At 42.0% G+C, this 22,070-nt stretch overlaps 1 protein-coding gene across 1 annotated transcript; it reads left to right on the top strand.

Annotated features, from left to right (window-relative positions):
• The first annotated feature begins 13,182 nt into the window (after positions 1 to 13,182).
• On the top strand, positions 13,183 to 20,301 carry zgc:153115 (uncharacterized protein LOC768186 homolog). Its single transcript, XM_038963496.1, has 2 exons — positions 13,183 to 13,945; positions 17,069 to 20,301. The coding sequence occupies exons 1-2, from the start codon at positions 13,450 to 13,452 to the stop codon at positions 17,320 to 17,322; spliced, it is 750 nt and encodes a 249-aa protein (XP_038819424.1). The 5' UTR covers positions 13,183 to 13,449; the 3' UTR covers positions 17,323 to 20,301.
• The last annotated feature ends 1,769 nt before the right edge of the window (positions 20,302 to 22,070 follow it).

Below are 22,070 nucleotides of genomic sequence, written 5' to 3'. Positions count from 1 at the left end.
CCCCCGGCTACAGGCAGTGCTAGACACCCTTAGGAAGGCTCACGGCAAACCCTGCAAAGTGTTACGTGGGGTTAAAGGAAACTGAGGATCTAGAATACACCGTGGGAAGAGGGTTAATCAAACCCCAACTGAAGAAGATCGAAGCAATTAGAGGATGGCCGAGACCAGTAAATAAGAAGCAGGTTCGAGCCTTCCTAGGGTTGACAGGTTACTGCCAACGGTTCATCACAAATTATGCCACAGTGGCCGCGCCACTCACCGACATGACTATAAGCAGAGGGCCAAACATGGTAAAATAGGATGAAAAGGCCACAAAAGCATTTAGAACATTACAGGAGGCTCTCTGCTGTAATCCAGTGCTGGTGATACCAGACTTTACAGAAGGCTCTCTGCTGTAATCCAGTGTTGGTGGTGCCAGACATTACAGGAGGCTCTTTGCTGTAATCCAGTGTTGGTGGTACCAGACTTTGAGTGCGAGTTCGTTGTTCAGACGGATGCCTCTAAGGTCGGGTTGGGAGCTGTGCTCTCCCAAAAGGTGAAAGGGGTGGAACACCCCATCCTCTCTTTAAGCAGGAAGCTGAAACCACGGGAGGCCAACTACACAGTCGTTGAGAAAGAAGCGCAGGCAGTAAAGTGGGCTCCAGAAAGCCTGAAATATTACCTGATAGGGCGCCACTTCACACTTCATCAGTGAACATGGCCCGCTCACCTGGATGCATAGGGTTAAAGAGAAGAACGCTCGGGTGATGCAGTGGTTTTTGAGTCTCCAACCATTTTACTTTGACTTAAAACACAGAGCAGGGAAAGAAATGGGAAATGTGGATGGGTTATCCCGCATGCACGCCTAGTTTGCTGCGGTAGCCTGACCTAGGGGATCGAAGCCAGGGTGGAGATGTGTGGCAAAGAAGGGGGCAGATATGTGAGGGCATAACTAATAAACGGGCTCTGCCCTCTCACTAAGGGATGGCCAGGTTGTGAACTACAAAGCACAAAATGGCCACCCCTACAAGAACTACAGATCACAAAATGTCTGCCTGCAAAAACTACAATCCCCAGAAGCAAACACTCTCTGGTGTGATTTTGTGTACAATCTCCAGAACTTCACCTATTCAATCAGTGTATAAATTCCAGAGGCATCATCCTCTAATTTAGTTATATTATAGTTATAGTTATATTATAGTTATAGGCCTAGTCCTAGTTTTATGTATGGTTATAGTTATTGTGATAATTATATTATAGTTATAGTTTTAGTGATAGTTATTGTTATTGTGATAATGATAGTGATAGTTATGTGTATAGTTATAGTTTTACATATAGTCATACTCATAGTTAGATTATAGTTTTATGTAGTTATAGTTTGCAATTACACAATTATCCATATATTGGTTAAGTAAAGCGGAATGCGATGTTCGCACATTGCAGTCTAAACTGTGGTAGAAGTCTGTGTGTGTGTGTGTGTGTGTGTGTGTGTGTGTGTGTGTGTGTGTGTGTGTGTGTGTGTGTGTGTGTGTGTGTGTGTGTGTGTGTGTGTGTGTGTGTGTGTGTGTGTGTGAGGTGTGTGTGTGAGCATGTGTGGGTGGGTGGGTGGGTGCATGAATGTGTGGAATTGTGTGTGTTTGCTTGTTAGTCATCATCATCAGCTCCACACAGTGGAAGCAATGAGTTATGGGCAGTTTATGTGCAATTATAGTCTTAAGAATAAAATGATGATGATTTGTCAGACAACTCTTAACTTCAAAGGTTAACTGGAATTGACTGGACATTACAGGCAAATAGAACTATCTTAAAAATGTGTCTTTAAATATTTAGAATTGTATGCCTTTGCCGTTGACAAAATGTGTTATCATTGAGCACTATTCAGTTTTAGGTTTGTTATCATTTACCAACATTAACTCTTAGGTTGTCCCAAAAATTGTGGACTGGACCAATTGAGTATTTTCAACGCTTAAGGGGGTGCTCTAGTTAATATTGCTACACTACACGTAGGGGTGCTCAGACTTGTTATTGGAGTGGCCAGCACCGCCAGGCACCCTCATGGTTCAATGGTTCAATCCCCTTTCCACATATGACCTCTGTCTGTTTAATAATATCTCAATGTAGACATCAAGCTGCAACTGCAGAGTACAGACGATGGTAGCCTCCTGACCTCTGGGAACGAGGACCTGACTGTGAAAGAGAGCATTCTGAACAAGCTGCCTGGTAGCCTCCTGACCTCTGGGAACGAGGACCTGACTGTGAAAGAGACCATTCTGAACAAGCTGCCTACACACTAACTCCCTGCCGCACCTTTCCAATTTTCTCGACTACATCATGTAGGAGTGTTGTAATAAATCACATCTGCCTGTCTTGTCAGCCTGTCTTGTCTGTCTGCCTGTCTTGTTTGCCTGACTTCCTGCCTGCCTGCCTGCGTCTCTACACCTTCCTTGACTACATCACTGTCACAACCTCACGTCTGTCTGTCTCCTTGCCTCTGGCAGGCAGGCTATCTTTAGCTGGCTGTCTTGGCTTCCTGTCTTGTCCGTCTGTGTCTGTCTGCCTGCCTGCGTCTCTACACCTTCCTTGACTAATTACATGTATGCCAGTAACCTTATAGCATCAAATCTACTACTAATTTTGATTCACCTCTCCTTCCTCTTTCTGCTATCTGGCTGTGATTGGGAGTCCCATAGGGAGGCACATAATTGGTCCAGCGTCGTCCGGGTTAGGCCGGGGTAGGCCGTCAATGTAAATAAGAATTTGTTCTGACTTGCCTAGTTAAATAAAGGTTAAATGTAAAAAATATAAACTCAGCAAAAAAAGAAATGGCCCTTTTTCAGGACCCTGTCTTTCAAAGATAATTCGTAAAAATCCAAATAACTTCACAGATCTTCATTGTAAACGGTTTAAACACTGTTTCCCATGCTTGTTCAATGAACCATAAACAATTAATGAACATGCACCTGTGGAACGGCCGTTAAGACACTAACAGCTTACAGACGGTAGGCAATTAAGGTCACAGTTATGAAAACTTAGGACACTAAAGAGGCCTTTCTACTGACTCTGAAAAACACCAAAAGAAAGATGCTCAGGGTCCCTGCTCATCTGCGTGAACGTGCCTTAGGCATGCTGCAAGGAGGCATGAGGACTGCAGATGTGGCCAGGGCAATAAATTGCAATGTCCATACTGTGAGACGCCTAAGACAGCGCTACAGGGAGACAGGACGGACAGCTGATCAACCTCGCAGTCGCAGACAACATGTAACAATACCTGCACAGGATTGGTACATCCAAACATCACACCTGCGGGACAGGTACAGGATGGCAACAGCAACTGCGCGAGTTACACCGGGAACGCACAATCCCTCTATCAGTGCTCAGACTGTGCGCAATAGGCTGAGAGAGGCTGGACTGAGGGCTTGTAGGCCTGTTGTAAGGCAGGTTCTCACCAGACATCACCGGCAACAACGTCGCCTATGGTAACAAACCCACCGTTGCTGGACCAGACAGGACTGGCAAAAAGTGCTCTTCACTGACGAGTCACGGTTTTGTCTCACCAGGGGTGATGGTCGGATTCGCGTTTATCGTCGAAGGAATGAGCGTTACACCGAGGCCTGTACTCTGGAGCGGGATCGATTTGGAGGTGGAGGGTCCTTCATGGTCTGGGGCGGTGTGTCACAGCATCATCGGACTGAGCTTGTTGTCATTGCAGGCAATCTCAACGCTGTGCGTTACAGGGAAGACATCCTCCTCCCTCATGTGGTACCCTTCCTGCAGGCTCATCCTGACATGACCCTCCAGCATGACAATGCCACCAGCCATACTGCTCGTTCTGTGCGTGATTTCCTGCAAGACAGGAATGTCAGTGTTCTGCCATGGCCAGCGAAGAGCCCGGATCTCAATCCCATTGAGCACGTCTGGGACCTGTTGGATCAGAGGGTGAGGGCTAGGGCCATTCCCCCCAGAAATGTCCAGGAACTTGCAGGTGCCTTGGTGGAAGAGTGGGGTAACATCTCACAGCAAGAACTGGCAAATCTGGTGCAGTCCATGGGGAGGAGATGCACTGCAGTACTTAATGCAGCTGGTGGCCACACCAGATACTGACTGTTACTTTTGATTTTGACCCCCCCCCCCCCTTTGTTCAGGGATACATTATTCCATTTCTGTTAGTCACATGTCTGTGGAACTTGTTCAGTCTCAGTTGTTGAATCTTGTTATGTTCATACAAATATTTACACATGTTAAGTTTGCTTAAAATAAACGCAGTTGACAGTGAGAGGACGTTTCTTTTTTTGCTGAGTTTAAATCTGGCCATCATTGAATCTTCTCTGGTGTTACATTGAAACGTGACTACATTCTTTCCACGGTCCTATGTAGCTCAGTTAGTAGAGAATGGCGCTTGCATCGCCAGGATAGTGGGTCTAATTCATGGGACCACCCATACATAACAAATGTATACAAGCATAACTATAATTTGGATAAAGGTGTGTGCTAAATGGCATATATTATAGTAAAACATGTATGTATTTAGATTCAGTGGGTTCAGTGCTCCTGTTTGGTTTGATATTCAACCCGCAGGAATAGAGCTGCCTACACTACTTACACCTTACTATTCACTAGCTTCGTTGAAGCTCAATAGTTGGTATGAGGGTATTCAAACCACAGGAGGTTGGTGGCACCTTAATTTGGGAGAACGGGCTCGTGGTAATGACTGGTTTCCAGGTGTTTGATGCCATTCCATTTGCTCCGTTCCAGCCATTATTATGAGCCGTTCTCCCTTTAGCAGCCTCCTGAGATTCAAACAATACATTAGCAATGTTGAATTTCTCAAATGTATCCTTACGTTCCTCCTTCATTGAGGTCATCACTGATCTGTATGTGATTGGATAAATTAAGGCAATATTTCCATTATACCACGTACACCCATCAAACCGTAGCAGATAAATTGTTAAAATCAGGGAATACAGTAGGAAAGAAGGGACGGAAGCATTTGAAATGAATTGGAACTAGGCCCACACTCTCCCCCATCTGTCCTTGTCTCCATGCTACAGCTACATGATTGAGAACGTGGTGCTGTTGATCACCGGTGTCCTGAAGCAGAGCTGCTGCCAAGGTGCCACCCACTGGGAATGTTTGACCAGATTGGCAGCAGTTGGCATCGCCCGCACCCCCGCTGAGCTCTACTGTGCCATCCTGGTGGACATATACATATATATATATATATATTACCCCGAGCCCGTTCTCCCAAATTAAGGTGCCACCAACCTCCTGTGGTTTGAATATATATATATATATATATATATATATATACAGTGGGCTCCAAAATTACTGGCACCCCTGACTAGCAATGCAAAAACAATACTTAAACAAATATAAACAATATAATTATAGAGACAAACTCAAAATACCAACAGGTGAAAAATACTGTACTTTATTAATGTTTCAATGGAACCCAACAAAATAATTTATTGATTTCATTAACCTCTAACGAGTCACAAACCCGGATCCGGGATCCCCCCCATCAAAAAAGCTGACTAGCATAGCCTAGCCTAAAGCCACAGGGATATCATATAATAAAATGTTCATGAAATCACAAGTCCAAGACACCAAATGAAAGATACACATCTTATGAATCCAGCCATCATTTCTGATTTTTAAAATGTTTTACAGGGAAGACACAATATGTATTTCTATTAGCTAACCACCATAGCAAAAGATACAACTTTTTTTCCCCACCATTTTTTTCCTGCATAGGTAGCTATCACAAATTCGACCAAATAAAGATATAAATAGTCACTAACCAAGAAACAACTTCATCAGATGACAGTCTGATAACATATTTATTGTATAGCATATGTTTTGTTCGAGAAATTTGCATATTTCAGGTATAAATCATAGTTTTACATTGCAGCCACCATCACAACTCTCACCAAAGCAACTAGAATAACTACAGAGAGCAACGTGAATTACATAAATACTCATTATAAAACATTTATGAAAAATACATGGTGTACAGCAAATGAAAGATTAACATCTTGTGAATCCAGCCAATATTTCAGATTTTTTAAGTGTTTTACAGCGAAAACACAATATATATTTCTATTAGCTCACTACAATAGCCAAACACACAACGCCATTTACTCCCCGCCAAAATAGCTTTCACAAAACCGACAAAATAGAGATAAAATGAATCACTAACCTTGAACAACTTCATCAGATGACAGTCTTATAACATCATGTTATACAATACATTGATGTTTTGTTCGAAAATGTGCATATTTAGAGCTGCAAATCGTGGTTATACATTGTGAATACGTAGCAACAATTCACCAGAATGTCCGGAGATATTTTGGACACTCACCTAATCTGACCAAAGAACTCATCATAAACTTTACATAAAAATACTTGTTGTATGGCAAATGAAAGATACACTGGTTCTTAATGCAACCGCTGTGTTAGATTTTTAAAAATAACTTTACCACAACATACAGCATGCGTTATTGTGAGACAGCGCTCACCTATTCTCCGCGGTGTTGGAGTCAACATATTACACAGAAATACGAAATAACATCATAAATGTTGTCTTACTTTTGCTGTTCTTCCATCAGAATGTTGTGCAAGGAGTCCTAGGTCCAGAATAAATCGTTGTTTGGTTTTAGAATGTCCATTTCTTCTGTCGAATTAGCAACTTTGGCTAGCCATGTCGAGCTCACGTGTCCATCATCTCTTGACGCATGGAACGAAAAATTCAAAAATTCCCAATAAACGTTGAATAAACTGATCAAACTCGGTTGAAAAATCCTACTTTATGATGTTTTTCTCATATGTATCAAATAAAATCAGAGCCGGAGCAATTCGCCGTGTATACCGAACGCTTTTCAGAAGACAATGTCGAGTTCCCCCGCGCGCCGTCGAAAACTGACAAAATACCGGACCTGCCACTCCAAAAGCTCTTATTCGGCCTCACATCAACCTAGACACCATTCAACCTTCTACTGCCTGTCGACATCTAGTGGAAGGCGTATGAAGTGCATACATATCGATAAATAAAAGCCAGTTGAATAGGCAGGCCCTGACACAGAGCCTCGTTTTCAGATTTTTCACTTCCTATATGGAAGTTTGCTGCCAAATGAGTTCTGTTTTACTCACAGATATAATTCAAACAGTTTTAGAAACTTCAGAGTCTTTTCTATCCAACAGTAATAATAATATGCATATTGTATGATCTAGAACAGAGTACGAGAGAGAGAGAGAGAGAGAGAGAGAGAGAGAGAGAGAGAGAGAGAGAGAGAGAGAGAGAGAGAAAGAGAGAGAGAGAGAGAGAGAGAGAGAGAGAAAAAGAGAGAGAGAGTACCAGATCAATGTGGAGCTATATACAGAGTGTACCAGTACTAGAACAATGTGGAGCTATATACAGGGAGTACCAGTGTAACAGTATAACTTTAAACCGTCCCCTCGCCCCAACCCGGGCGCGAACCAGGGACCCTCTGCACACATCAACAACAGTCACCCACGAAGCGTCGTTACCCATCGCTCCACAAAAGCCGCGGCCCTTGCAGAGCAAGGGGCAACACTACTTCTAGGTTTCAGAGCAAGTGACGTAACTGATTGAAACGCTAGTAGCGCGTACCCGCTAACTTGCTAGCCATTTCACATCCGTTACACTCACCCCCCTTTCAACCTCCTCCTTTTCCGCAGCAACCAGTGATCCGGGTCAACAGCATCAATGTAACAGTATAACTTTAAACCGTCCCCTCGCCCCGACCCGGGCGCGAACCAGGGACTCTCTGCACACATCAACAACAGTCACCCACGAAGCGTCGTTACCCATCGCTCCACAAAAGCCGCGGCCCTTGCAGAGCAAGGGGCAACACTACTTCTAGGTTTCAGAGCAAGTGACGTAACTGATTCAAACGCTAGTAGCGCGTACCCGCTAACTAGCTAGCCATTTCACATCCGTTACACCAGTACCAAATCAATGTGGAGCTATATACAGGAAGTACCAGTACCAGAACAATGTGGAGCTATATACAGGGAGCACCAGTACCAGATCAATGTGGAGTTATATACAGGGAGTACCAGTACCAGATCAATGAGGAGCTATATACAGGGAGTACCAGATCAATGTGGAGCTATATACAGGGAGTACCAGTACCAGATCAATGTGGCGCTATATACAGGAAGTACCGGTACCAGATCAATGTGGAGCTATATACAGGGAGTACCAGATCAATGTGGAGCTATATACAGGGATTACCAGATTAATGTGGAGCTATATACAGGGAGTACCAGTACCAGATCAATGTGGAGCTATATACAGGAAGTACCAGCACCAGATCAATGTGGAGCTATATACAGGGAGTACCAGTACCAGATCAATGAGGAGCTATATACAGGGAGTACCAGTACCAGATCAATGAGGAGCTATATACAGGGAGTACCAGATCAATGTGGAGCTATATACAGGAAGTACCAGCACCAGATCAATGAGGAGCTATATACAGGGAGTACCAGCACCAGATCAATGTGGAGCTATATACAAGGAGTACCAGTACCAGATCAATGTGAGGCTATATACAGGGAGTACCAGATCAATGTGGAGCTATATACAGGGACTCCCAGATCAATGTGGAGCTATATACAGGGAGTACCAGTACCAGATCAATGAGGAGCTATATACAAGGAGTACCAGCACCAGATCAATGTGGAGCTATATACAGGGAGTACCAGTACCAGATCAATGAGGAGCTATATACAAGAAGTACCAGCACCAGATCAATGAGGAGCTATATACAGGAAGTACCAGCACCAGATCAATGAGGAGCTATATACAGGAAGTACCAGCACCAGATCAATGAGGAGCTATATACAGGAAGTACCAGCACCAGATCAATGAGGAGCTATATACAGGAAGTACCAGCACCAGATCAATGAGGAGCTATATACAGGGAGTACCAGCACCAGATCAATGAGGAGCTATATACAGGGAGTACCAGCACCAGATCAATGAGGAGCTATATACAGGGAGTACCAGCACCAGATCAATGAGGAGCTATATACAGGGAGTACCAGCACCAGATCAATGAGGAGCTATATACAGGGAGTACCAGATCAATGAGGAGCTATATACAGGGAGTACCAGATCAATGTGGAGCTATATACAGGGAGTACCAGCACCAGATCAATGAGGAGCTATATACAGGGAGTACCAGCACCAGATCAATGAGGAGCTATATACAGGGAGTACCAGCACCAGATCAATGAGGAGCTATATACATTGAGTACCAGTACCAGATCAATGAGGGGCTATATACAGGGAGTACCAGCACCAGATCAATGAGGAGCTATATACAGGAAGTACCAGCACCAGATCAATGAGGAGCTATATACAGGGAGTACCAGCACCAGATCAATGAGGAGCTATATACAGGGAGTACCAGATCAATGTGAAGCTATATACAGGGAGTACCAGTACCAGATCAATGAGGAGCTATATACAGGGAGTACCAGTACCAGATCAATGAGGAGCTATATACAGGGAGTACCAGCACCAGATCAATGAGGAGCTATATACAGGGAGTACCAGTACCAGATCAATGAGGAGCTATATACAGGGAGTACCAGATCAATGTAAAGCTATATACAGGGAGTACCAGTACCAGATCAATGAGGTACGAGGTATTTGAGGTAGATATGTACATGATGGCAGAGTAAATAAGAATAGATAATAATAAGAGTAAAATAAAAACAGAGTAGCAGCAGCAAATTATGAGTGTAAAAGTGAGTGTGTAATGTGTATGTATGTGTGTTTGTGTTGTGTCGGTATGCGTGTGTGTGTGCATATGTAGCGTATGTGAATGTGTTGTGTGGGAGTGTCAGAAGTCGGCCCGTTGACACTGACTGAGGTTCCTCATCTTCACCAGTAGAGGGCGTCTCCTCTCACACCTACAGTACTAGCGCAAATCCAGTACAGATCTGTCTCAAGAATTGACACAGGATGGAAAAAAGTCACGAGGATTATCGACTATACAATATGATATGACGACGACATAGGTATCCAAACGTGGTTCTGGGAAGCTGCAGGATGTCAGGCTTTTGTTTCAGCCCAGCTTTGGCACACTTGATACAGACTCATGATGGTTGTCGGAGCAGATTATCACATTCTAAGGAAAAACAATTGCAATGTTCTGGAATTATCTGGGACTACTGTGTTTATATAATTTCTGCACTATTTTGTGACTAAATCATGCATGTGTCTAAATCATGTGGATGATATGTGCTTTTGTAACTCAAATCATCCATAATAATGAATGATTTTATAGCACAAACAGAAATAATCAATGGGTACATTGTATTAAGCACAGCACATAAAATCAAGGGGGAAACCCGCACACGAGCAAGGAAGAGAAAGAACACAAAACGCACAAAGCAATCAATATTCATGCTGTCATTTCAGATTTACCTCAAAATGCACAAAATGTTCCTTCTGGGGATTCCTAATCTATAGGGAGCATAGAAAAGAACATCACTAAAAGTCCCATATCATATTAATTTCCCATTTTTCATTATATTCAGTGCTGGAAATAAGGAGGAACTCGGGGGAACTGAGTTCCAAAAGTGAAATAATTATTGGCCTGTAAAAATGTTATTTTCAAGGTGAATTCAATGATTTTACATTGACGGTTTCCCAAAGTCACATTTTCACCCCAAAAAATCACCTTAACGGTGTGAATATTTCTGTATTTCTGACCTGCATCATCAGTTGACACACACAGTTGAGAGTCAGTCCATTTCTGCCTGAGATATAGCCTTGTAGAGGAGTGGCTATCGTCGTGCTTTATCTGCAGGTGTAACTCACCCCTCTCTGCTACGAGTTGTCTGGTGATGAGGAAGCTGTAGCCATCAAATAACAGACCATTTAGAATGCTTGTTTTTTTAAATGAAAAATCAATTCTGAATGTCAACAGCCCAGCTTTGAGAAGTAGATACAATCTTCGGCAAAATCATTCGCAAGGAGATTCCTGCAAAAATATTATTTGAAGATGAAGTGCATTTGAGAGAAGTAGTTATCTTATTCAATTCAAAACATGGCACAGTAACACTTTATAATAACATTCATTAATACGCTATTAATAAATAATTTATAATGAATGTGTTAATGACTTGCTGGAAAGAAAAGCCATCTATTAATGGCTTGTAAATTGAAGTTATTATGAAGTGTCACCATAAAAAAGCACTTAAGAATGTACTGTATGATTTATCATTAACTTCGTTCGCACCTATGCATTCGGGATTACAAAAGCTGATGATCCATCTGAAGTACTATAGAAAAATATTTTTTAAATCACAAAATCTACACACAAACCCTTTAAACAAGCTTAAAAACTCTGTGAAAACCCCAGATTCAATGTTTAATTCACTCAATTGAAATGTCTAATTTGCAAATGCCAGTAGTCATAATGTAGGAACTCATTTTCTCCTCTTTCAAAAAGTATCAACAGTTACTGTCCATTCTTCACTGAAAAACAGTCAGTCATCTCTGTCCGAAATGAGAACAAACTTTAGGAATAAGTCAAATCACAAATCTAATCACAAACCATAGATATCTTACTGTGTAGTAGAATGAGAGCCATGAAGATGAGAGAGTCATAATCCAAGCTGAGACATGGCCATATAGCAGGGGTGGACAACTCCAGTCCTCGAAGGCCTGATTGGTGCCATATAGCAGGGGTGGGCAACTCCAGTCCTCGAAGGCCTGATTGGTGCCATATAGCAGGGGTGGGCAACTCCAGTCCTCGAAGGCCTGATTGGTGCCATATAGCAGGGGTGGGCAACTCCAGTCCTCGAAGGCCTGATTGGTGCCATATAGCAGGGGTGGGCAACTCCAGTCCTCGAAGGCCTGATTGGTGCCATATAGCAGGGGTGGGCAACTCCAGTCCTCGAAGGCCTGATTGGTGACATATAGCAGGGGTGGGCAACTCCAGTCCTTGAAGGCCTGATTGGAGCCATATAGCATTCTCAAATCACTGCAGCAGCCCTGGCTTCCAAGACTCCACATGTAAGTACAGTAGTTGGACTGAAGAACAGTCCCTTTTCTCACACAGGCAGTGAATGGCCATGCTTGTGCCTGCTCCTGTTTCCACAGTGACCAGCACTACTCACAGTATCCAATCAGGAAATACCTTCCAGCCTGGAGCTACAAACATCCACTGAGCCAGTCACTTGACACAACATTACCCCCCCCCCCCCCCCCCCCTCAATGCAAAGACACTCTAGGGTATATAAACCGCCCTATGGCTAAAGAAGGGTTCCTTCCAGACAGAAAAGCACAACTCACATTTGGGATTTTAAAGTTTTATGTTTGTTGCTTTTTAGTGAGAATCAACAATGTTATGGCAACCTGGTTGTCATATTGTTGCATATACAATAGATGTATGTTCTGTGACCCAAATATTCTATGTACCCTTATAACCCACCCATAACACTGTAATCAAGGGTTGTCCATGTTTTTATATTATGATGGGAGTGTACATAACGGTCATTTTCATTAATCGTATTGCCTATAGGCTCTATTGCGTCTCTATTACGGCACGATGATATCCACCAGTTCATTGTTGGGGTCAGATTTGGTTAAGCCTCCAAGTGAGTAATTATGGTGCGACAGATGGCTTCACAAACAGCCAGCCAGAGAAAATGGGGTGTGACTGTTTATGTGATGCTATATATGGAAGTGAGCAGAAGCTAAAGAAGAAGAGGTACAAGAGAGACATCTAGTGTCTTTGTCTAGCCTCTGCTCTTAGGTACTAGACCTTAAAATGACTTTCAAAAGAGTAAAATAATCCATAAGTCTAATATACAGCATAAAAATAATGATGTACTATGTTAATGGAATCAAAATAACAAAAAATGTAATTATTGCTGAAATAGCACACGCATTTTTAGTGCTTCATATATATGTTGTTTACAAAGGAGAAATAGGGTGTAAGAGGAAGTCATAAAATGTGATAAACCATTTACAGTAGGGCTACACCCTCAACTCAAGCACAGAGCACCACCTTTCCACGCTGCTGTATCGGTCGCTTCCACCCACTAAGATACACATCCACCACGCCCGCTCTTCACGTCAGTCCGCAACGTCAGATTGTGCGTGTTGCTCTGTATCGGTGGGCGTAGATTTGACCGGCTTTTCAGAGGCAGACACAATGAGCCCTCGGATGATGTAAAGCATGCATGTGGGGCTGGAGGCACGGGCACGTTTTGGCAGTATAGTTTTTTGCTTTTGTTTTATATAATTTCGAGCACACATATCGACAAGACTTTGTGACGGTATAGGGATAGCTGGAAAAGGTCGGTTCAACGAGTTCGTCTGACATAACGAAGTCGAAATCTCTGGCTAGTCCCCTTCGAAAACGACACCGAAAACAAAACAACATTTTACAAAGGGCTTGCTAAAGTCAACGACATAAAACAAGAATGTCGATGGTTGCGTATTCGGATTACTTAGCCGCCGAATGTCTGATGTCGATCTCTAGCGGTCCCGTCCTACACCGACCCACCCCGGTTGTCCCCGCCGCCCAGCCCCCTCCCCAGGCCGTTCATCCTGGGGAGCCCGAAGGGTCGAACGAAGACAGGGAGGTGCGCGAGACGCTGAGACTCGAAGGGGCCAACATGATGACGGTGGCCGGGATCCTCACGGACCTCCACGGCAAATTCCGGTCCATGTCGGCCTACTCGGAGAGCAGCAACTCCTCATGTGGGGAGAGCGGCTACACCACGTTGTCTGACTCAACTACCCCAACCATGACCCCCTCTGCTACTCCAATTCCTGGACAGTACAATGCTACTCAACAGCAGTGGGGAGGAGGGGCGCCTCGGTCCCCAGTAAAGCGACATCAGTGCATTTACGACGGCTGTGACCGAGTTTATGGAAAATCATCTCATCTGAAAGCCCATATCAGAACCCATACAGGTACAATTATATAGCTGGCTGTTATATAGTTTAAACTGTCAAAAAAATAATTGGGAATTAGCTATAGTCTCCACAAATGTAATTTTATTATGCAATTTGATTCAGAACTTCAAATTTGTCCATTCTAACTAAGCACTCCCCCCTTTGTGAGTCACTCCGATCTACAATTATCATATTTCTGGCCGAAGAAAAGTGTTTTTCTTCACAGGGATACACTGTCGATTGGGTGGGCGAGACGAGTCGTTTACCCGCGAGTTAGTAACGTTACAATACTCCCAGAACAAAAGGGAAAAACTCAAATAGAGGGCTCATAACAAAGAAGTAATCGAACAAAAGAATGGGGCTGGACGAAAAAAAGACTAGTGACGAACATGCTACAACTAGGTTGGATTTGCATACGAAGTGAGTTCGAGATTAAATGTAACATTCGGGGCGTTTGCGCAGGTTCGGTGGCTCTTTCAACTCAAACAGCCAAATCTTTTAATCCCACCTCGCATCAATGTGGCCATCGTGTAACAGTCAAGTCTTTTTCGAAAACATATTTCTTGAAATCAGCCATTGCTGTCATAGTTTTCCCAGTCAAAATGGTATGTTTAGCGCTGTAACTTTGTATACATGCATCAGGTGTCCATTGCCCAGGTGTCCGCACAGTCCTGGGGGGGGGGGGGGGGGGGGGTGTTCAGGGTCAATGATGGATTAGAACAGGAACGCGTGCTGAATACAACAAATCGTTAGGGAACGCCCACAAAACGGGAGTGAGTGGATCATGGCTAGAAGGGTTTCGTCAAAAAACGTCATAGTCCCGTTCACTACGACGAGAGTTTGCGTTTTTACACAGCGTTGAGTTCTACAGCATTTGATTTGATTTCTGAATTTGATTTCCATTGAATCACTTGCTAGCTAAAATCGGTATCCCTTCTAGCCATGACCAGTGAGTGGGAGTGTGGAGTGTTGCAAAACGCAGATCCGCAAACGCAGATCCGCTTTGCGGTCTTGATAATAGCTCCTGGCACCCCTTTCGTCTGTCCTGGGTTGACTCCTTATAGCAATGTTACTCTATTGTATTAGGGCCACAAAATAGGCGTAGGAGGCTGCACATTGTGGATACCTTCATGCATTAAAGTCTAGTCAACATAAAGGTTGTCCTCAACGGTGGAAACTCCTTTATTCACCAAAAATTATATAATGACCATCACATCGACGTAAACTTGTAGTCATGCGACGATATGTTGTGTGGTTGTCCCACTACGACACGGGAAAGCATGCAGTTTATTCGGCTACAGATTGAATGATGAACTTCACAGGGTGGTGAAAGTGCAAGGTGATGAGTTTGATGCTCCTTTCCAATAAATATCGAGGGTCTTATTCTAGTGACATGATGATCGATGCTAGGCTGCCGTGACATCTTGCTCTTATCCATATCATCATCTAAGTAGCCTACCCTCACTGTATATGTGAGCTGTTGGCTAGAGCACACGTGCCAAGACCAGAGTGGGCACATTTGCTATATAACGCAACAGTTTTTGTGACAAATCCATCAGCAGAACTGAAAATGCGATTGAAACCCATTTACCTTTTATTTTTTATTTGGTGCATAGGAATTTAACCACAAGTTATTTTTATGTGCACTGCCTCATCACGCACAGACTTTTATTCGCAATAAATACGTTTGTTGGTAACGCATCTCTGGTGGGAAAATGTTTTATGCCGATTTTAGAATATTCCCATGAAAACCGTCTTGGGAGCTCTATTGATCCTTTGTAGCTCAGTAATGCACAGCGCTTGTAAAGCCAGGGTAGTGGGTTCGATTCCTGGGGCCACCCACAAGTTAAATGTATGCACGCATGACTGTAAGTCGCTTTGGATAAAAGTGCCTGCTAAATGACATATACTATTGAGGCCATCTCCATTTTGAAGTAGTCCATTTTCTTCATCTACTACTTCTGAGTTAGCAAACAAACTGAAAGGGTGCACACTGCCACTTAGAGTGTGTTGTTTGAACAGATACAAGGCCAAGGTTGTTGATTTACTGCCACCTACAGTTATGGAATGTTTCCTCACGAGTATAATTCACTGGCCGATCTCCTGGTAACCTGGATGGAATTGATTATATGTTATGTGATTCTTCCTTCACCCATAGGAAGTCCCACCCAGTTGACTACTTGTACCCCCGTTCATTGACTCGGTACCGGTACCCCCTGTATATAGCCCCGTTATTTTATTGTGTTATTTTTTTAACTTTAGTTTCCAATGCTCATTAACAGCTTTTACCCTCAAGCCATAAGACTGCTGAACAATTAATCAAATGGCTACCCGGACTATTTGCATTACACTGCTGCTACTCTCTGTTTATTATCTATGCATAGTCACTTTACCCCTACCTACATGTACATATTACCTCAACCAACCTGTACCCACGCACATTGACTCGGTACCGGTACACCCTGTATATAGCCTTGTTATTGTTATTTTATTGTAAATTTTTTACTTTAGTTTTAGTAAATATTTCTTTAACTCTTATTTTCTTAACTGCATTGTTGGTTAAGGGATTGTAAGTAAGCATTTCACGTTAAGGTCTACAACTGTTGTATTCGGTGCACGTGACAAATAAAATTTGATTTGATACTTCAAAATATCCTCAAATATGCGCTGCCCATGCTAAAACAGGCTTTTGGGCACTAGAGTCCTCTATCTATCTCTATGGGATGTGTTGAGGGCGCCTTTCTAAGATGGCCACCCACACTGTATGTTTGTGTTTGTCTGCCCTATGAGTGTCAATATCTATTGCTGTCTACGTTTTGCATTCACTTTTCAAAATGTCTCTCTTCAATATGAACCATGACCAGAGTAGGTTTTTCTTTAAAACGTAGATTGATTTGGTGCATTAAATAGAGCAGAGGGGTGGATTACCTTTTTGCGTTATAAAGAAAATGGATGCTGATAATATTATACACTTTCTACTAACTTGATGGGTATACAAGGGTCTGCCAAGAGTCTAGCTTACTACCGACCGCTGCATATCTAGTGTTAGTGACTGGAACGAGCAGGGCAATATTTGCCAGTCTGACATTTGTGCCACACTCAGTATGTTCATTTGAATGTCTCTCTGTCTCCCTTCATCAGGTGAACGACCTTTTCCCTGTACCTGGCCCGACTGCCAGAAAAAATTTGCCCGTTCGGACGAGCTGGCTCGCCACACGCGCACACACACAGGCGAGAAGCGCTTCCTGTGCCCACTGTGCGACAAGCGCTTCATGCGCAGCGACCACTTGATCAAGCACGCCCGCCGCCACCCCGACTTCCAGCCGTCCATGCTGGGCCGCAAGGCCTCGTCCCCTGGGGGCCAGGGGGCGTCCAGCCCCTCCATGGGCCAGTAGAGTGCAGGGGTCAGTGGGTTCACTCCCACGTCTAGGGCTGGGGTCAGCAAGGGTCACAGGGAGTGGTCCTAACCAAAGGTCCTAACCAATCAGATCCACTAGCCAGGCCTGTCTGTCACAACTCCCCACACAACAGTATCTAGGTTGGGGCACGTTCACCACCCACCCCGACAGATGAAGATGACACCAGTCTCAACGCTCAACTAAAACTCAAAACCTTTAACTGAAAAACACTCACACATGCAGGGAATTCTCAATGTTTTCACTCCACAGTCTCAGCACACGCATCAGCCAAATATTTTCCTTCCTTTCTCTGCTTATTTTAGAGAGATGGTGCTCCATGCTTTTTTACTGTGGCTGTTTCCTTTCTTGCTAGCGCCATTTTGTGATATTTAACTAGAGGCGTAGAGAGGCTGAGGTCAACTAAAAGTGTAGCAGCTTTGCTGATGACATGTCCTCAGTTTCTAGAGGTTGCACATTCCATGCATTTTTGTCATTGGAATTTAGTTGGCTTAGTTATAAAACATTTTTTGTAATATCGTATTTACTGTATTATAATTTTAAATGCAGGTCAACTTAACTTTCAGTAATGATGATGAATGGTTTAAACCGCTGAAGACTAGCTGGTTACATACCATCCTTATTAATTCTAGATCAACTTTTCTTTTTACTATCCATGAAACCTTGACGAATGATACACGTAGTATTATATCCGTTACGGATGCAAATGTATATAACCTTTAACCTTCTATTGTAGAGAATATCGTGAACAAATATTAGAGGAAGTAATACTTGTGATGAATTGTAGTCCTTATATTAGGGGTGACAGACTATACACTTGGATAGGATAGCGCTGCCTGTGAGTAAGCGTGTGTCTCTAATGACATTTTGTTATAGAAAGAGAAGACACTTTCTACTGTTTCCACTGTCTGTCCATCTAAATGGACATAATTACTTTATCTCAGTGAACAACACTTCAGGAAATTCAGAAAGCCTTAAACTATTTCATACTTATTTTTGCACCATGTTTACAGTTTGAATCATTTCTACAGGTTTACGCCAACTCGTCGGCACAATACAAATACACATATGCAATATGCCACTTTTAACCAGAGGTTGCTTTTAATGCTAGCTACTTGGTTAATTTGTGTGATAGGTATTCCCTCTGTTAATATGCTTCTACAATTGAACACTGTGGAATTTGATAAAGATACATGTGATCTCATTATACTTATTATAACCAATGGTTGGGTTAGTAAGCCACATTTGTCCAAGTGCTTTAGGAAAGTGCGATAAAGGATAGATTGGGGTTATTATGTGTTTGTTTTTAACTGTTTCTTTGCTGAGCATAATGATGTATGTGGCTTTTCTCAGACACTATGCTCTCAGAGCCTTGTTATTTCTTCCACAGAAAGATTGAATTGCATGACTAAGGCACCTCTCTCGTCATACAGTCCCTCCAATATATTCCTTCTCTGTCTTTACTAACAAACTGACTTTAATTGATCATTCTTGCTGCATCATTTGATCACTGTTAGTTCCATTGTAATGGGATGTACCTGTATTCAACTTTTAAGTTGAAACGCTTTTGCAATTTGTACACATTTTCACAAGTTCTTATCTTACAGCTCTTGGTAACTGCTGGCAGTTATCGAACAAAAATGAACTACTTCAAACAAAGCCACAATATGACTTAGTAAAAGTGTTTGCTATGTTTTCAAATGAATTGAAAATGTCTTCATGGATGTCATCATTTTCCAAATGTATTTGTTTAATTTTCTGACAGCAAGTCTGCCTCGCGCCAAATTTATGATTATTTCACAAAGGGTAACAATTTACCTCGCAATGCTTGTGTAATACTTGTCTTCCCTTGGAAAGTAGTTGGACAAAAGGGGAGTCCATTAAGAAACTCACCTTTTCTCATGAAACGCTTCTAAACACAATCAGGCCTTAGGTTTGAACTTCCTGTGTTCTTCAAGTGAAAACTACACTCTGCCAGGGAAACATCTCTTTAGTTGTCTTGTCTATATTCTCTTGTATGCTCCGTGTACAGAGTTTTGACTGTGCTTAACACTTTTTCATAGTATATTACGTACCTGTGGTGTTCAATAGTGCTGATCATCAGTTTTGGCATCTCACAAGTGTTCAGTATGTATCACTACCCTTCATGTTGCTACTTATATCAGTTTAGTTTGGACCTACTGCGTTACATTTTGTAACACTTCATTTCAGTGGTACCTACATAAGGACTTAATAACCCATTCATAACACATTCATAAGTAGTACATGAACATTGCATAAATGCTTATGTTAACAAGTTGATATTTCAGTTTTCACTATTTGCAGTTAACAAACAAACATTTATGCAATATTCATTAACTGCTTATAAATGTGTACTGTATGGGTTATGAATGGGTTATAAAGTCCTTATGTAGGTTCGCTTCAGATAAAGTTACCAATAACTCAATATACATTTTACAAACCAATAAAACTGTCTGGGGGGGAGGGGGCATAACCATATCTCAAACAATTTCATTAATCGCGCTGAACACCTTAGGGCATACTATGCTAATTGTTTCCCTCTGTACACTAATTAAACAAATATACACAGCTGCATTGTTTGTATAGAACCAATGTTTTTAGAATTTTGTTAAGCCAAATTTTTACATCAATAACTCTTTAAGAAACCTCTTATTTGAGCTTTGGTTACGTAGATAAGAGGACCTGTGGAACTAATTGAATAAATGCTGCGACTTGTTCTTTGATATTTATACTCTCAGGTGTCTTTTAAACATTTCTTCCATATTTCCTGTGCAACACCCAAGTGTAATCATGTATTGTTGCTATTATTTTAAGGATTAATTTATTACGGTTTATAATTTGCGTGGTTCAATTCATTTTTTCCCCATAGCTTATTATTTTGTGATATGGAACATATACTAATAATTTGGTTCCATTGTTTGCTTGATACAAAACTGCCAGTGCTTTTTAATAATAAATAAAAACCTTAAGTTGAATGTTTTGTGTGTGTTATTTTCTTGTTAACAGATGACTTTAACTTGTATCTGTATATAAATGTTGATTTATACTTGACATATCCACTTTTTTGTGAATATTGTTAAGTTGAAGGGAAGGTTGTCCGTAGATGGCTTTCAAAGTAAGGACAATTTGATCAATCCCTTGAAAAGAATAGTTCACCCAAAATACAAAATTACATGTTGGTTTCCTTACCCTGTAAGCAGTCTACGGACAAGGTATGACCACAATCCTTGATTCATGATTTGGCTTGTTTACTTGACAACTGCAATATTTTTACAATCTGGCACCAATCCAGTGCAAGTCCACGGTACCTGTGTAAGTACATTTTCGGGTCTCATGTCCAAATGATCTATAAGTAACTTCATTGAGCTTTTTAGATACTTTAGGATGACTTGGACATTAAGATAGAAAAATGCTAATATCAGAACCATTGACTTGCACTTGATTTGTGCCACAGATGCAAAAGAAACAGTGGCCAGGTGAACAAAACCAAAGCATGGATTGCTGTCATACCTTGTCCGTAGACTGCTTACATGGTAAGGAATCCAATATGTAATTCTGTAATTTGGGTGAACTATCCCTATAAAATACTGAATGTGTGTATCCCATAAACTAATATAATCAGCTGGAATGTTTGCAGACAGCTAAAAGGCATACTTCTTTAATTAAGCAATAAGGTATGAGGAGGTGTGGTATATGGCCAATATACTACGGCTAAGGGCTGTTCTAATGCACGACGTATCACGGAGTGCCTGGACACAGCCCTTAGCCATGGTATAATGGCCATATATCACAAACCCCCAAGGTGCCTTATTGCTATTATAAACTGGTTACCAACGTAATTAGAGCAGTAAAAATACATGTTTTGTCATACCCATGGTATACGGTCTGATATACCACGGCTGTCAGCCAATTAGCATTCAGGGCTCGAACCACCCAGTTTATAATCTTGATTATATAACAGATGGGTCTAATCCAGAATGCTGATTGGTTAAAACCGCATTCCAGCCGGTGTCTATTCCACAAATTACCACCGGCTAAATCTATGACATTAAAATGCCTATTTACTTTGTTCCATCTGACTGCACAATCCACTGTCTCATCAGTCCAGCCAGGCAATTTATAACCTGATCTCCACTATAAAAAGCATCTAGACAATATCTCACATTTCTTTTAGACTAACATTTCGTTTTCAACAGCGGAGGTTTGTATAAACCTTGCTGTCTGTCTTTCCGACATTTGCAACATTGTTTCAATATTAAAATTAGATCTCCAGCTGTTCCATAGTAATGAACGTGTCGGGGTCGGGGCAAGACAGATAGGCAGGTAGCGTTTCTAAACCCGTCGAAATCATGAATCAGCTGACATAATTTTGATGGATATATATAAAGTAATGTCAATTGAAAAAAAGGTCAAACGAAACGAGATGCAGCTAGTTTGCAGTATTTCCAGCTTCAGTTTGAAGTGATTGTATTAGGTGTGTTGTTGGCTAGCTCCTCTGATCAACAGTGTCCTGAAGAAAGAGCAAAATGTCATTGTGAATGCATTGTGAACGCACAATGTCAATGCCATCATTGTAAATAAGAATTTGTTCTTAACTAACTTGCCAAGTTAAATAAAGGTTGAATAAAAAAATTATATGCCAGGGGAAATCGCGCCACATTAGCTCATTGTTATGCATGTATCCAAATAAAGTTCACTAGAAAACA

This window comes from Salvelinus namaycush, chromosome 25 (genome assembly GCF_016432855.1).
Source record: "Salvelinus namaycush isolate Seneca chromosome 25, SaNama_1.0, whole genome shotgun sequence".
NCBI lineage: Eukaryota > Metazoa > Chordata > Actinopteri > Salmoniformes > Salmonidae > Salvelinus > Salvelinus namaycush.
Note: the sequence above shows the minus strand (reverse complement) of the source record. Positions and strands in the feature narration are given on the sequence as shown.